The 16,187-nt window shown below is 41.3% G+C and overlaps 1 protein-coding gene and 1 non-coding gene across 3 annotated transcripts; both read right to left on the bottom strand.

The window, feature by feature from the left end:
- Positions 1-2,016: 2,016 nt before the first annotated feature.
- On the bottom strand, positions 2,017-2,088 carry trnaw-cca (transfer RNA tryptophan (anticodon CCA)). Its single transcript has one exon. It is a non-coding gene; the product is annotated as a tRNA-Trp (tRNA).
- Positions 2,089-2,804: 716 nt separating this feature from the next.
- Positions 2,805-14,784, bottom strand: cul2 (cullin 2). Of its 2 annotated transcripts, none has more exons than XM_010735284.3 (21): positions 14,668-14,784; positions 13,504-13,642; positions 13,053-13,155; positions 12,834-12,928; positions 10,642-10,747; positions 10,410-10,492; positions 10,069-10,165; positions 9,779-9,889; positions 7,119-7,281; positions 6,911-7,035; positions 6,483-6,590; positions 6,281-6,340; positions 6,052-6,180; positions 5,808-5,894; positions 5,528-5,680; positions 5,316-5,393; positions 5,141-5,207; positions 4,293-4,495; positions 4,049-4,150; positions 3,830-3,946; positions 2,805-3,642 (listed from the first exon to the last, which is right to left on the bottom strand). In XM_010735284.3, the coding sequence occupies exons 2-21, from the start codon at positions 13,620-13,622 to the stop codon at positions 3,511-3,513; spliced, it is 2,238 nt and encodes a 745-aa protein (XP_010733586.1). In that variant the 5' UTR covers positions 13,623-13,642; positions 14,668-14,784; the 3' UTR covers positions 2,805-3,510. The 2 variants fall into 2 exon arrangements, with proteins under 2 accessions (XP_010733586.1, XP_027130183.1); XM_027274382.1 differs by lacking the exon at positions 14,668-14,784 and adding an exon at positions 14,187-14,563 and having other exon boundaries at positions 3,338-3,642.
- Between the last annotated feature and the right edge of the window lie 1,403 nt (positions 14,785-16,187).

The following is a 16,187-nucleotide window of genomic DNA, read 5'->3' as shown; positions in this document are numbered from 1 at the left end:
TTTGCAAATGCTGCCAGTTGCTGTTTTGCATACACTTTCTGTGGAAGATGTGTTTGTGCGAACACAGTCCAGTGATAATGGATATTTTGGAGTGGACACTCACAATTACACTCGACTCTCTCTTACACAGTTCAAAACAGGGAGAAGATTAACGTTTTCTTCCCAGCAACAGTAAATTCAAACTGCCACAATCCAGCAGCCGGTTTATTGGTTCACAGTAAAAACAATGTCATGAAGCTGTGACTGTTGGCTGATTCCTTCTCTGATAATATCGTTTTATTCATACTATAGATCATTTTAGGGGTACTTACCTGACAGGGGGGCATCAATTTCATACCGTGACAGGTTTTAATACCCACACATCCTATGAAATCGTGCCAGTAAACTGGCTTTGGTCACCACCCTTGTTTTATTAGAAATAATAAGCACAAAGGGGAAGCAGAGGAAGTAAGTCAATAGGTGGTAGGTCCAAGTTTAACTGGACAGAGGGAAATTATGAGTCCTGTGTCCTTGGACCTGGTCAAACTGTAGTTTTTCTTATTCATTGATCGGTTTATGGTTTTATAAGTCACTGGACAGCAGCAATATATGGTCACACTTTCACTTACTGTTCTTGTAAACTGTTGAAACTTCTTGCAGGATTAAAACAAACGAACATTTGTACAGAGTGGCTAATTCAACAGACTAAATAATATGGAGATATGCATTCTAATATGGGATTAATACATCTCTGTCAAGTTAACTCTGCACCACTGAGCCCATCTGAAAAATATCAGGGAGGAAAAACACGACTCTGGCACTGTGGACTGTGTTATACTGTTGGGTCAGCTCCAGCACAGTAAAGGTTTCATCTTTAGCAGCATGTTAACAGGTCCAATGGGATGCGAGTCTCTAACACTCTAACACACTGCTAAAGTTTGGCTGACGATCCTGTTTACAGACTAGATGGATAAATCAGAAACATTGTGGGGGAAAATGGAACAATCGACACTAATATGAAACATTGAAGCAGGAAGAATGAGGGAAACAGACAATAAAAAGAGGCTGTCATGGTTAATGCTGCCCGTAGGTCTGTGATTTTAGTCTTAATCTAACTAAATATTCAGATTCAAACTCTTATGTCACTTGACTGACATGGCCCTGGGTGAGTGTACGCTCATCTTGATGGACGCTGATGTGAAATGACAACAAATTATGTGATCTGAGCAATACACACAAAATAGGACAAACACATTGTTGCAGTGAGTTGTTTTTTGCCCTGGATGGTATCGGATATGAATGTTGTTTATATGAATATTTGTGTCTCTGGATTTTGAGCTTATTGTTCACATAAATAGTGTAGTTCTATTTATTGTTGCACAGAACTCTTCTTATAACCCCAGATACCTAAAATATCACAAGAAATGATCTTGTAGTGCAACAGTAGTGCAGAAAGCTGCGTCTAATCATGTCAGGGTCAATGGTTTTAAAATTAACGTCACTAATTATGAGACATAAAAGTCACATGGTCCAATCTCTCCCTTGTATCGTCAACATCGTCACTCACCCATGGCACTTTTCAAACCCTGAGTTGTTTTATTAAGCGGTCTCATTGCAATCTGATGTATGGATGAAATGAAACAATGCGTATATAATTTAAATGTAATTAAACTGTCTATTTGCACTTTTATTGTTTTTTTTCTCCCCCTGTGCAAACACAGGAATCAGTCACAGAGATGGATTACTATGCTAAATGTAAGGAGCATCAGTCTTAGTGGAAATGTGTGGTACATATTGTTTTTTATACTTCATGCAATATGCAACCAAATACAAATTACAATCTGAAAAATACTAGGCTATAAGGTTGACAAAAAAAAATGTTTTAACCCAAAATGAAAATTTTAGTATGACAATGGGAGGAGTTATGGCCAAACATGCTTGACATATTATGATGCACTGGATAATTTCTTAGTACATATTTCCATCTCATATGAATGCTGTGGTCATATCCTTCAGAATGTTGCATTTGAAAAGGTTTGACCCCGACGTGATTTGAACACGCAACCTTCTGATCTGGAGTCAGACGCGCTACCGTTGCGCCACGAGGTCTTATGTACCCCTGTGGTCCAATAAAAAGGATTAGAAAGTCACAAGGAGTGGGTTACAGTAAGAAGCGCGCCTCTTCTTGTCCGTCACCGTTTGAATCCATACACGAAAACAAACAGATAACATGACCAATATGAAATATATGTAATTTATTCGGAATGTTTCCTCCCTCCTGCAGGAGTCCCGCTGATAACTGAGCATCACTCCGTGTTATGACCCTCATGTTTCATTTTCCTTACAGATCAATTCAATTTCCTCACTCCAGTTTAGCTCGCGCCAGCACCATGGACAGCTGTCAGCACAACAGCTGGCTCACGAGCCCTACCTCACGAGCGCTGTGGTGCTGAACGTGCACGTGCGCATGACGCAGTTTGTTTTTTTCTCCACTCATACGACGTCCATTAAAAATAAAATATTTTGTATTATCTGTGGTGAGTTGTTGTTAATAGTTGTTTAATAAGTAAGCCTAAATCATCCTTATTTCACTATTTTCCTCTCTATATTTAATAGTTCATAAAACACAATCGTTTTTTAAACTTATAAACTTTAAGCTGTGGTTGCTTCTTATAAAGATGAACAATTATGATCATGAATACTGCACATTTTGACATGTTAGAGCCTGCTGGGAAAAAGAGGATTTAAAAAAGCACCTGTTATGTAGTGATGTAGCATCATATTACATAACAGCACCTGAAATGACTGACATATGGATACAAATGTTTACATAAAACCTTTCAGTGTTTTTATTTATTTATTTGACAAGCAGCAGGATCATGTTTGTCACCTCATTTTTTTTTCTTTACATTTGAAAGTAGATACAATAGTCAGTATACCAGTTTTATTACAATATTTTTTTCCTAACTTCAGTACATTTAAACAAACAAAGAAAAAATAAACACACAACAACTGCAAACGTGAGAAAAGAAAGCATGTTTTTTTTTTTAATGTGTAGCCACCAATGTGTCATTGATGTCACAACTACTTCTTTCCCCGGTTTTCTTTTTTTAATTTTTTAATTCCTTTACCTTCGGGCCGACTTGTACGTTCATCAGCTCATTCCTCTCCCGACGGCTATAGGCATTTTTCTTTTTGTCGTTTGACGCACGGGTGCGTGGCACTGGTGATGTTGTAAACAGCTTAAAATCAGAAGGTGGGTGGGCTCGGGGAGGGGGAAGAAGGTGGTGATGTTAGCTGGCTGTCTGACTTGACGCGATGACCTTTCTTGTTTTCAAAGATGGAGGCACCAGTCCTGTTTTTTTTTTAGTCACCACATAAGAATCGCAGCAGACAGCGACAGTCCAAGAAACCTAAATGGATGAATGAGTCTGTTTTGTTATTTATTTCACGTTTTAAACCTGCATCTGCCGGTCAGTCACACAGGAGAGTGTTTGTGTGTAAGCGCTCCAGGGAGTGGGCTCTTCTGCCTTATGCGACGTAGCTGTACTCGTCTGCCGAGGTCTGGCTTCGCTCGATGTACTGCTTGTCGATGAGCACCTCGATGCACTTTTTGATCATGCTGATACTTGGGTTGAACCTGGCTTTGGATTGATTGATGACCTGCACACAGAGACATCAAAAACAGTGATTAAACAGTTGACCAAATTCCCAATAAACCCCTCTGACAGCTACTTCAACAGAATGTTTGCTGCCTGTTTGAGTGGTACGTAGACACAAGCACGCACAATTTCCACAAATTATTGATAAAACAAACAAAAGGTTTTGAATCCAGATGACTTCCACCCACCTCCTGGATGAGGGCATTGTGTCGGAGCACCTTGCGGGCCTTCATGATTCTCACTATAGCAGCTTGTAAATACATTTTGCGGTCCTCGTCTACGGCGCTCCTCGTCTGCTCCATCTCCTGATGATCAGACAGATATGTGGCGAGTGTTTAGACGAACACAGCTGCCAAACAATAGTGTAACAGCACTGCTTGATAGGGATGAATAACCATTTGTCTAACCTGCGGTGTGTCCTTCTGCATTGACGTTGTGATCTTGAACTTTGTCCTTTTACTGGTGAAACTCATATTTAGTGAAAACGTCGACTCGGTTTCAATCTCCTCCTGTGAGCAGAGGGGAAGCAGAACGCTGTATGTCAGCACTTGTTTGGAATATCACAAAAGGACTTTGTCTCTGATATAAATCAAATATTTCCCAATCAACGCCCACTTCTAAATTCCACTTGTTGCACATGAGAGCTCAGACCTTTTGTGAGTCGTGGTTGAGCATCTTGACGTCCAGCAGGGACTTGATGGTCTTCTGTAGCTCCTTCTCGTTCATCTGGGTGCCGTCCTGCAGCTCCTTGTAGGTCACTGTCTGGCTGTTGTTGAAGGCCAGCAGCACCGCCATCTGGTAGGTGGTCACCATGGCAACGTACGGCTTGGAGAGGTAGTTCATCTTCACCTCACCTGCGAGCGAGACGAGCGAACACAAATGAAAAGGTGGCAGACAAAACTGAACCAACTAGACTACTGACGGTTAGTTCAGCTAAATAAAAAAGGGGGTTCTTTACACGAGATTCCCAAACATGCAGTTCATACAGAAATCTATAAATCTCTCCAAATTTTTCTGTGGTTCTCCTCAGTGTCTTTGTGTCTTAAACTGGGTGTGATGATTTTTAAATAAACCTTCAAAAGGTAAAAATAGTAAAAAAAACAACTATTGGTATCAACCCAATAACAATGATCATATTGAGCTAAGCCCTTATACACTCAGAACTTTTGAAATGTATAGGTGCCTAAACAAAGGTATTACATGTTTATGACTAGAAAACCTTGATACAGCTCAGCCGCATCTCAAATTGGTTTTCAGGTTCTTAGCTGTCAGAGGATGTGTGGTATATATTGTTAACTTGATGTCTTCACCTAGAGATCCCCTGCCCCCCCTAGAAAAGATCAACATATGTTCATCAGGAGGGGTGGAGTGCAGTGGGGCAAACCTACCTTGATTTTCTGTTCAGAATAGTTATTCTGAAGTTACACTTTCAAAGATTGGCTCACACAAATGCATTTTTACATTCAAATCTTACATAATTCTGCTTCTGTGTGTGTTACCTGTGCAGAGATAGTGCAGCCAGGTCAACTTCCTCCCACTGAAGTGCTGATTATAGAACAACTCAAACTGTGAAGAGAAGTTGAAGACAGATTTTTGAATTTTGCAGTGCGCTCCTTTGATCAGTGTAATCCTCTACAACCGACAACTCATCGCGCTCCGCAAGGGTCGACTCACCATCTGCACGCTCTTCTCTAGCTCTTGAGGGATGGCGAATGTGGATGAGGGGACGTGTGTGAGGGGCCAAGCTCCAGCCTGCAACCACATGGTACATACCACAACATTACACATGACTGAAAACGTGGCTAGAATCAGGCGTTTCTACATCAGGCCCATGTTCTTAAACAAACAAGCTCTTGGCGTGGATGGGGTGTTTGAGTCCTCCTCACCTGTAATACATAGATCTGGAAGCTGATTCCCAGGTCCACCACGGTTTCTTGCGTCTTGATGAAATTGTTGAACTTGTTGTTGAGGTCGGCACTCACACTCATGTCTGTGTACATTCTGTGGAGTTTACTCGTGAACTCGTAGCCACAGGCTTGCTGTGAAAACGAAGAGGAGGACAGAGAGAGAGAGAGAGAGGGTGACGTGGAATCACACACTGCTGAGCGCTCGTCAGATGACACACACTTAGTATCAGACATAATCAGTGTTTGGTTTTGGATTTACCTTTAGTTTGTTGATCATGGCTTCTTCTGAGTCCATTGACAATGATAACCCATGTATTAACCGCTTTGCTAGCATTCTGGCATAAAACTGTGGAAAACAAGAAAAAAACAAGATTTGAAAACAGAGTTTGGGTCTTTGAAGAATACTAAAAATGGACACCTTCTCGTAAAAGATTACATCAGAATATCACAAGATATTTGTGTATCTGTGACATTGCGGCTTGCGTTGGAAGAATTCTGCTCACCTTTTGAAAGATGTCCTTGTCGTCTATGTACTTGAACACTGTGATGAAGCTCGTGAGCTTGTCCTCCACCTCGTTCTCCGTCATTCCCTTTGCAGACTTTTTCAGCAGATTGTCACAGTATTTCGCCAGCTGGACGGATAGACACACCGGGGGGGGGACATGACCTGGTCAGAGCACTGTGTATGATAACTGTGTGTGGGTCTGTTTGCGCGCCCGTGTGTAAACTCACCAGCTCAGGGGCTTTACAGATGGACTTGGGCTCCCTGAAGTTCACCACGGTCGTCAAAGCCTGAGAGAATGAACACAATCGCATGAACAAATGTGCGCACTTTTAGAACTGCAGTTACCCAGTTACAGAAAATAAACTATGGAAAAGGAATCTAGTTTGCCATCTAGAGACTGTTATGCTTTAAGAGTCTGTGGTTAGATACCTTATCGAGCGCGCTCATGAAGTGCTGATCTCCATTTAGAACTGTGTTTATGAGCTGAACAAATTTACTGTGAACCTCGAGCACCGACTCCACAAACAGGGTTGGCATCTGCGGAAGCCAGAAGAAAAAAAGTTGAAATTATTAACAGACAAAAATGACGTTTACGACAGTTTTAACAGTCAAACTCTGCCTATTACAAAGCAATAAGACCATACGGGCAGAGAGCCCATAGTGTAACTTGAAATATTTTATCATACAGTTAAATCAAGCTGCCCTCAGGCTTCAGCAGTACAATGGAGAGATGCATGTTCAAGCTCCTACAAAGCCATTTTCCAAATAACAGCAGCCAGAAAAACCACCATTCTGTCTGGACAAGTACAAGCATGTACGCCCAAACACTCGAACACACTGAGTGCTACAATACTAACGTTTTCCTGAGAGAGGTTACTGGTGCCTCGGATGCCCTCGTTGTTTATATGGCCCTGCAGCTCCTGGATCATGTGGGGCAGCCCGTTGGCTACGGCCCGCAACAAGGTGTACATGTTGGCCATGTCTGGACACAAACAACAAACAGTTTGATCCCAGTGCAACAACTCTGATAATGTGTATGCTGTGCACACTGCCATGAGGACTGACCGTCTCTCTTCTCCTGCCGAATTATGTTCTGACACTCTCCGTGCAGGAATTGCAGATGATCTGCCACCATCCTCTGCTGGCATTCATGGATGACTTTGGCATAGGAGCTGGGGTGAAGGTACTTCCGACATCTCATCTCTTCGTCTTTCAACCGGCCCAAAACCTGGATGAAGAGAACAGTAGAAAAAAGAAGGGTAGAAGGGTCAGTTTGTCGGTTTTTACTCAAGAGCAAAAGTGGATTTTTCGGATCTGAAAAACATAGTTTGGAGCGTGTAAAAGCTGATAGTTGATTAAGTCCAGTCACATTTTATCCTTCTTCTTCTTCTCCTTTCGGCTTTTCCCTCAGGGGTTGCCACAGCAAATCAGTTGCCTCCATCTGACCCTGTCTTCTGCATCCTCTTCTCTCACACCAACTATCTTCATGTCCTCTTTCACTGCATCCATAAACCTCCTCTTAGTCACATTTTATTCATATTGCTTTAAATCACTATTTGCCTCAGGCGCTTTACACCCCCTGTCCTTAGACAAAACCATTGTTTTTCAGTACACGGCTTCTTAACGATCACTAAAAAGGCACCAGCAGACAACAAGAAGCATTAAAAACACATGAGCATTTAAAGTTCACCAGTGTATTAAACAGTCAGTGCTTCATACCAAAAGCCACAGTTCAACTAACAATGAACGAGCCTGTATCCGAACAAAAAACTCTTCGGGATCCCACAACAGATACTCAGTTTACAACCGTTGGCCAACCCTAGTGATGCCTCTTACATCTCACAGACAATGAGTGATTCTTCAGTTATCTGGCCAGTAGAGGATGGAGTTGGAGAATAATCGGATTCTGTGGAACAGGTGGAGTATGAAATACAGACTTTTTGGCTTGTTTACAGAACTTTTGGGCTCATTGTGTACGGTTGGCAAACTAACAGACAATCAGTCTCAGAACGGACTGGGCTCGTTCCACTGGTGAGGAAATGCCCCTTTTTTGGTCGATGCTAGCACGGATATACCCTGAGTTAACTAGTAGGTGTGTGAGAGACACAAAGGTGTGTGTGCTGGAAGGCACTAATCTGTAGGTCCCCACATGACTGATGGAGGCTGTGCAACCGTCAGCCACTATCAGAGCCACCACTGAAAATAGTTCAAACGCTCTATGGAGGTCAACTTTATTATTTCATCTTTAGGACTTTTTAAACTTTTAGTAGACAAGAGTATAGGGATGCTATACGCTTTTTGTCATTTTTTAATCGATCCGATAGGTACATTTTATCCGATAAATTAATGAAATTGGGGGAAACTGTTTGCAGGCCGAGTAGCCCCAAAACAGGCCATGATGCGCTGCTTACGTCATCTATCGCGCCTTACTGGCAGGACCCTCTGCCAGACTGATAATGAACATGTCATCACCAGTGTGGCTGTTTTTCTCAGTGGCAGAAGATAACAACAGCAGCTGCTGTTTGCAAAACCTGCTCAGCGAGGATTCCGAGAAGAGGAAAGAAGACTTTGTATCTCTTAGCTCACCTAAAAAGTCATCATCGTGGTGAAGCGGTATTGAAAAAGAATATGAAGCAGCTGTGGTAGCAGCTCGCAGTGCTGAGGCTACAACAACACAGAGTGTGGATGGCGTTTGGCTGTTTGGCCTATGAGTGTCTTTTGCTGTTATTGTTATTTACAGCAACTTTTGTTTGCTGTTATAGAGCTACTAAAATAGCAGTTTTTCATCACTGCATCCTGCTTAAACTGTAGATTATATAAAGATTATATTAAATATGAAACTATGGTTTCAGCCAGGAGAAGCAGGAACTTCTCGGTTATCTGTATCAGTAGCAATCTTTCATGGTATGTGGTAGATTGACTTTCAGTAGAATTTGCTTTACTTTCCATCGCTGCCTGCAGTAATACCAATAAGAGACACCTGCCCAAACAGTTAACTGTTTGGAACATGGGGGCTAGAACGTCATTGTGGGGTGATAGGGGAGGGTGATGTTTATCTCTCCAAAAGTTTTGAGCACATCCACACGTGGCACACAGGCTGTTAGGATAACTAAGGAAGAAAGGGAAAGAATCCGTCTCCACAGGGCCATAAACTGGGTCAGATAAACAACTGTGACTGAGCCTGTCCAGACAAGAGGGGACTGTACTGTGCTTACAGTGCCTGTATGCTCTTTCTGTCATATCACACACTGTCCCGATGCCTGCTAAAGCTTTAATGATGATCCTGTTTAAGGGCTGGAGGGATAAATCTAAGAGAGAAATCGGATTATTACCCTGAATGAATGAGCGAGAGCGGGAGGGCGAGTGCGAGAGAGAGAGGCAGCTGAAGTTGCCCAGGGGTCTGTGATCTCAGCCTTAGCAAGTTAATGGTAGAGCTAATACTCCGATTCAAACTCTATGTCACCACACTGACATGAGTCTACACTCATCTGCTGAATGCTCTGGTGTACGCAAATACACCACACACCGACCCCAAGCACTATGGCCAGTGTTTATTATCTTAAACTCAACTCCAACTCCAAGCAAAGCGACTGAATGTTCCACTTGACTGAGCTTTAGTCAAAACGTGTAAACGAGCGTCGGAGAGCCGCACGCAGGCTTCACGTGTCAGCCTGAAAGTGAACAGCATTCACATCTTACTTGTATTATCTGACCATCTATCCTACCTTCTCCATATACTGTGAGCAGTTGGATTCTTGCAGTAGATTGGAGGCTTCCTGTTTGTAATACTCTCCCGTTTTCATCAGAAATGGCCCTTCGAAGATTTCCTGATAAAACTGCAACACAGAAAGAGGAAGCGACGCACGTAGGATTTAGAACATTTCCATATACACACCCATATGAATCTTGTGGATAATGCAAACCAAGATTGTGACCTCACTGTTTACATGATCAATAATAACTGAATAAATAGTCTGAGTTTTAAAAACAAGTGGATCTTTATGTATTGCCTCACCTTTAGTGGAAACTTCTTCTTGTACTGTTCAACATGAACAAAGGAGTTGATGACCCCGTGGATTACCTTCTGGTTGGGGTTCTCGCCACAACGATCACTGTAGGACACAAGGAAGCTTGTGTTAGGTCTGAGTTTTGTATTGGATGTTTCGTGCATGTGAAGTGTGTGTAAAATACCGCAGCCCAATTAGACGACATGTCCGGACATTAACAGTGTGAAAGGCTGAAAACAAGGCTTTGCAATAATGATCAATCTTTCTCTTATCTCCACCATTTCAAAAAGCAATGAGAACAAAGATTTCAGAGAATCTATTTTTCTCTCAGGGTGTGTGACTGACATACTTTTTGATTTCATTCAGCAACATCCGGATCAGGACAGCCTGAAGGGGCTCGATCATTAGCTTCCTCCACATATCAAGCGCCAACTGCAACGAAAAATGACAAGACAGCATGTCACAACAGTGCAAACAATCAATTAGTCTCCTTACTTTGATCTTATAACCTGCTGTGGGGCATCTAAGTGTCAATGCTCAGGACACTGTTTTTATACGAGTGTGTGAAAATCAGTCAATACCTCTCCGATCTCCATGAGCGGCTCATTCATGTCCACTCCCCCGTAGCCATACTGTAGGTCTGCTTCTGTTAGTTTGTTCTTCTTGATGAACTGAGTGTTGAGATACCTGAACAAAGCAGGATACAAGGCCGACATGTTAAAATTTCAGCTGCATGAAGGACATTTTGAGGAGATGTCATCTAATATCTAATGTGTGTGTGTGTGTGTGTGTGTGTGTGTGTGTGTGTCATTTACTCATGCAGTCTACGGTCATTGAGATGTCATTCTTTGGTTACCCGAATGGTCACTCACTTGCTCTGTGGCTATTGGGTGTCAGGTCAGCCAAAGAAAGCTAAGAATGTCCAGTATTCCCGGCCGATTAATGAGCCGCAGACAGACATGAAGGCATTTCTACGACTATCATAATGAGAATACCTGCGTTCACAACATACTAAGCACATACAGTTTTAGATGGAATATAACCTCATGGTTCCACTGACACAGCATGGCTACTCAATATGCATGTATGCAAACTGTGTATACATTTGTACCATTAACTAGTCAAACACAGGTCATTTGTTTCTGTTTGAAAGACTAAAAACATCTTACTGATAACATATCAAGATCACGTGTGTACTCTAAATCCTGCAATTATCAATAGTTTTGGTATAGTAACGGTGAATTGAATTACTTCATGTCATGTGGAACGTGTTTGTTGAAGCACTAAAGGGTGACTCTGCAGTTTGTGCTAAAAAGTTGAGAGTATTTGAACTTTTTATGCAGTCTTCAAAACTGCCACAAAAAACACAACGCATTTTTTTGCAACGGATCTCGGCGTGATCACCTGCTAAAGCAGCTTACAGAACATGTTTAATGAGGCTTTGACAAAAAGTTGTGTTTCCGTTCCACTGGAGAGCTTTTAAGATTGCACCAAAACACATGTATGACTCATTTTAGACTGCTGTCACTAATTTACAGAACGGATGCTCTTGATGTTGAAATGCAATACACTAGAAGTGTGTTCCAACACGTCTCTGATGAAACATTTTTTCAATTGAAGCTAATTTTAAATGAGCAGCCGGGGACGCTACAAGACAGACTGACACTCACAGCTTGACGGCTACCATCAAGCTGATCTACGCTGGCTGATTCCCTAAATGATGTGTGTGGTTTTCACAGCTGTGCTGTCGGCCTCTATAGCAAATCACACCGAGCCTGATTTCTCTCGAGCGTTGACGAGCACAAAAAAACCACAAGTGTTAAAAAGGACTGATAACATAACAGAGAGTGTTAAGCACGGCTAATCGTGAAACCTGTAGAGTGGAACTGAAGGTGTAACAGTTTGTCACCTCCACAACATGATGAATTGTGTTTGACAGCAGCCCAACGACAACTGCAATGATTTGTTGACCATTAAATGAACTGTTTTGAGTTTGTTCTGAGATTAATCGATTCATTGAGAAAATGATGCAAGGATGAATCTATAATGAACATAATTGTTAGTTGCACCCCTAATACACATCAGTGGTGGATAATAAGCAACACTCTTCTATATTAAGAACTGAACACTATTATGTCACCAGTAAAGCCAAGAGTCTCCCTTTCTCTGACATAATAAATTACAAAGGCATATGTATGCACAGACAGTCTGGTGGGAAGTACACATAAAAATAGACCTGAAAGCCCTCCAGGGGAGTATTGATTTAGAATAAATCAGGACACACCAAATGCCCATTGGCACTTCAGGCTTTTCAAGGTAATATTTTAAGTATACAAAAACTCTTAGGCCTGAATATTGTCGCCTGTGACAGAATTAGTACACAGTGCATCCAATGACCCTGACGCAGCAAGCCCAATTTAAAGAACCAGCGCTGACAAAGACTGACATCTGCTTTGACTCATGTCTTGTGTTAAAAAATTGCATGTGAACACACCACCACAGCGAGCTGACACGTCCTTCATTTGTACTTTGAAAAACAAAGACGCAACAAACTGGCCGATCAAACGGTCTCATCACACACTCATGTACTAAAAAAAGATTAACAAGCACTTTGTTTGTGCACAGTTTCCTGATTGTGATTTACTCTTTGTGAAAAAAGGAAGAAGAGAAAAACAACAATAGAGCAGCGAATGGTGAATCAGCATAGTGACTCACTGATATCATATCAGCACATCAAGAGGAAACAAAAGGAAATAAGAGGCAGCAATGTTACCTGTACAAGCAGTCCATGTAGTCAGCTCCTTTGCTGTACTCGTCCCAGTATCTGTGGTACATCACTAAAACCTTCTCCTCTGATTCCAGGACTTTCTGAAAAAGACACACACACACAAACATGACAGCTGTTATGGACAGAAGCAAAACAAAAGAAATAACAGAAAAAACTGCACTCGACACATTTTCCTTCTCTAGATGCTTTTCTGTGTGCGCTTACCTTGTACAACTGCCGGACATGATTCTCGAGAAACACCTTGGTCTCTGTGTATAATCTTTCGCCCAAAGGCTCTGGGTACGCAACGCACAAGGCATAAATGTCACTGGCGTCAGAATTCAGGATAAATAATGATTCCATCATGTACGTGTATAGATATACAGTTAATAAAGATGTAGTATATATGTAACACTAGATGTAGCTTTGGCAGTATTGGGTAGTGATTCCCTACAAATGCATTCATAGTTCAATGACTCTAATTGAACAGGAAGCTTTTTTTTTTTTTTTTTTTCACAGTAACTTTCCGAAATATTACAAAATTTTGAAAAATGTATCTGAAATAGTCAAATACATACATTTCTCTGCGGGCTTTACTGTACTGGGAAGCTGTGTGAAGTTTAGCAAATATGTTGTGTTGTGTTTTTAATTTCAACACGGAGTTGACAGAGGATACGAGAAGCGATCATTCCACGTGGCTCTCTCCACATAGTCGAGCATCACCACGGCCTTGATTGTCGTCAGTAGCTTGTTCCATGTCTCGTCGAAATCCACCACCCGCGGCTTTAAGGACATCGTACAGTTTCTCTTTCAGCCTGACAAGAGAAAAGAAACACAGAAGTGATTACGGGAATTACAAAACGAACATTTAAATAGCTTTAGCTCTTTGTTGTTTTAGTCGCAGTTTCATTATGTGAACTATCAACTTAGTCACCCTGCAGTTTGGACCGTTGAAGAGATGTTTACGATAGTGAATGAGTTACAATCTAGTAGTGAACCAGGCTCATCATATAAAGTCAGTACAAAATGATGTGAAACTTTGTTGTCACATTTGCTAACATAATACTCTTTATTATAAAAGGATTGAAAAATAGCATTAATGTCAAGATATAGGTCAAAGTGAACATGTGCATCAACAGAAACTGGTCCAGTGGTAAACAGACTGCCTCCAAACAGCTGCTCACATTACTATGGCAGCAACAGATGAGATAAACATTGTGCTCAAGTTCATGGAGGCAACACTGACGTCGATCAACTGTGAACACATATCGAGTATTAACACTAGTGTACATGTGCATTCACCAGGCCAGAACGTTGCATGTTATAATATATACATGTGGCAGGAGAAGCACAGACTACCTGTAAGTAAGACAAACCGGGCCCTGAGTTGTTTCTCGTCATTCATAGCAGTTCACGTCAGGGAAAACATTGCAACATCATCATGCACAGTTTTCCTCGCTAACCACTTCACTCATGCCGCTACCCGTCTTTGAAAAAAGAAGCGTTGACGTTGCTAAACAAACCGCCTCCTCACGGTCACGATGAAGGCAGCTGAGTTAAGGTTACTAGCTAGCGGAATGCCAATCCCCAAAAATAGGATGGCTAGCTAAAGAAGGTAGCTAGCTCCCAGCTAGCATGCTACCTCTTCCTGCTCTGCTACCACAGCGGCTCCGAGGCTAGCGGCTAAGCTAACGATAGCTCAGCTACGAGCTAGCGAGTGCTCATCTTCTTCTCTGCAAAATTCCCCCCACGTTTGTGCTGACAGCTCGGCAAAACACGTCGCTGTTGTTGAACGAAACGGGTCGCTGAGGCCGAGCGCGGACTTTCAAACAGCACGTACCTCTGTTCAGTATTTATTTGTTGTAAAAGTCAAGTTTCTCCGCTGTCACAGGCTTGATTTGTCTCACTCACAGGGCTTCCCTACCTCTGTGGATTATACCATTGTATTAAATGGGGGGGGGGGGGGTGTATAGAACAAGTAAATCGCTCATAACGCCCTTTTTTTTGCTTTTTACCACCATAAAGTGTCTTTATTATTATTATTTTTTTAACACCGTATGCTATATCTACACATACGTATGAGAATAACACCACAGCCACGCGGATTTAGTTTAAGGGCCACCCATATCTCCATGGTATCGCCTAAAACTACGGAAACCTCTTAGGAATTGAGTATTAAAAATAAAACGGAACATCTGTTTGGTTATAATATAATCATATCTTGATCCCAGTTAAACAATACACACATTTTTGCCTTTGCGTTAGTATACACCTCCTAGTGTTTTTTTATTTTTTATTTTAAACGTGTGTTTTCTATGTTCTATGATATTTGTGTACAAAAATGAGTCACTGTGAATTGATAAAATCGTGACAGGAGAAATATCAACAGAAATATTGTATGTGTATATGCAAAACCAAATAAATCTTACATAATATTACAACTATATGATTTTGTTATGAATGGAAGAAAATCAACCAATCAGACCGCCAAAAAAAAATCTGCCTAACGTCCCTTGGTTTGACCGATATTTGAAATAATGCTAACTATAAACAAAATGTATAGCAACATTTGAACTGAAGCTTCTAATCTCTTTAGATATCCGACTGCAAAAAAAGGTAAACAAATCCACATTATTAATTGCTGGTAGAAATAAGTAACTAAATGAGCTCCAACAGCTTGTTTAAGTAGTAGGCTACAGGACACTTACGGTTTCAGTTTTATAGCTTTAGAAATGTTTTTTATGTTAACATATGCCTTAAAAATCTTTTTTACTCAGTAATATGAATTAAAATCAGAGAAAGTATTAAGATGTACAAAGAAATGCGTACAAACTCTTTTTTTTGTTATTATTTGTTTGTAAGGATAAATCATTAGGACTCTGGTGAGAGGAGGATTAAATGGTTAACAACACAAATATTGAGCTCTTATTTATTTTGTCTTCCTGTGTCTGTTATTACCAGACATCTGCACTGTGTAGGTGCAGATGAAATACTAACTCTGACCCTGTCTAAATCCTCAAGGAGAAACCAGAGTGAAGCCAAAGTGGGCTGGAGCCAAGCGCCTGTCAGAATGAACCAAGTCAAGAAAAAAGAGAAATGTCAGACGTGTACACTGTTCCCCAGGTGTGCCCCGTGTATACACATGTTTACCAGCAAACAGCCACAGTAAGTCCATAAGCATGTCTGAATTGACCTTTATCTATTTCATGTGTCTACCAACTCTTCTATGACTAATAGTGATTACCATTACCACAGCTACTGTCATTAACAGTCCTACATGACCACTGTGAATAATAATGAGAAAATAAATTAAACGCCAATGGTGTTTTTGTTTCATTCCTGTCTGCTGAATTTTTAATA

The sequence above is a fragment of the Larimichthys crocea genome, chromosome XXIII (genome assembly GCF_000972845.2).
Source record: "Larimichthys crocea isolate SSNF chromosome XXIII, L_crocea_2.0, whole genome shotgun sequence".
Lineage (NCBI taxonomy): Eukaryota > Metazoa > Chordata > Actinopteri > Sciaenidae > Larimichthys > Larimichthys crocea.
The sequence above is the reverse complement of the archived record's forward strand: the minus strand, read 5'-3'. Positions and strand labels throughout refer to the sequence as shown.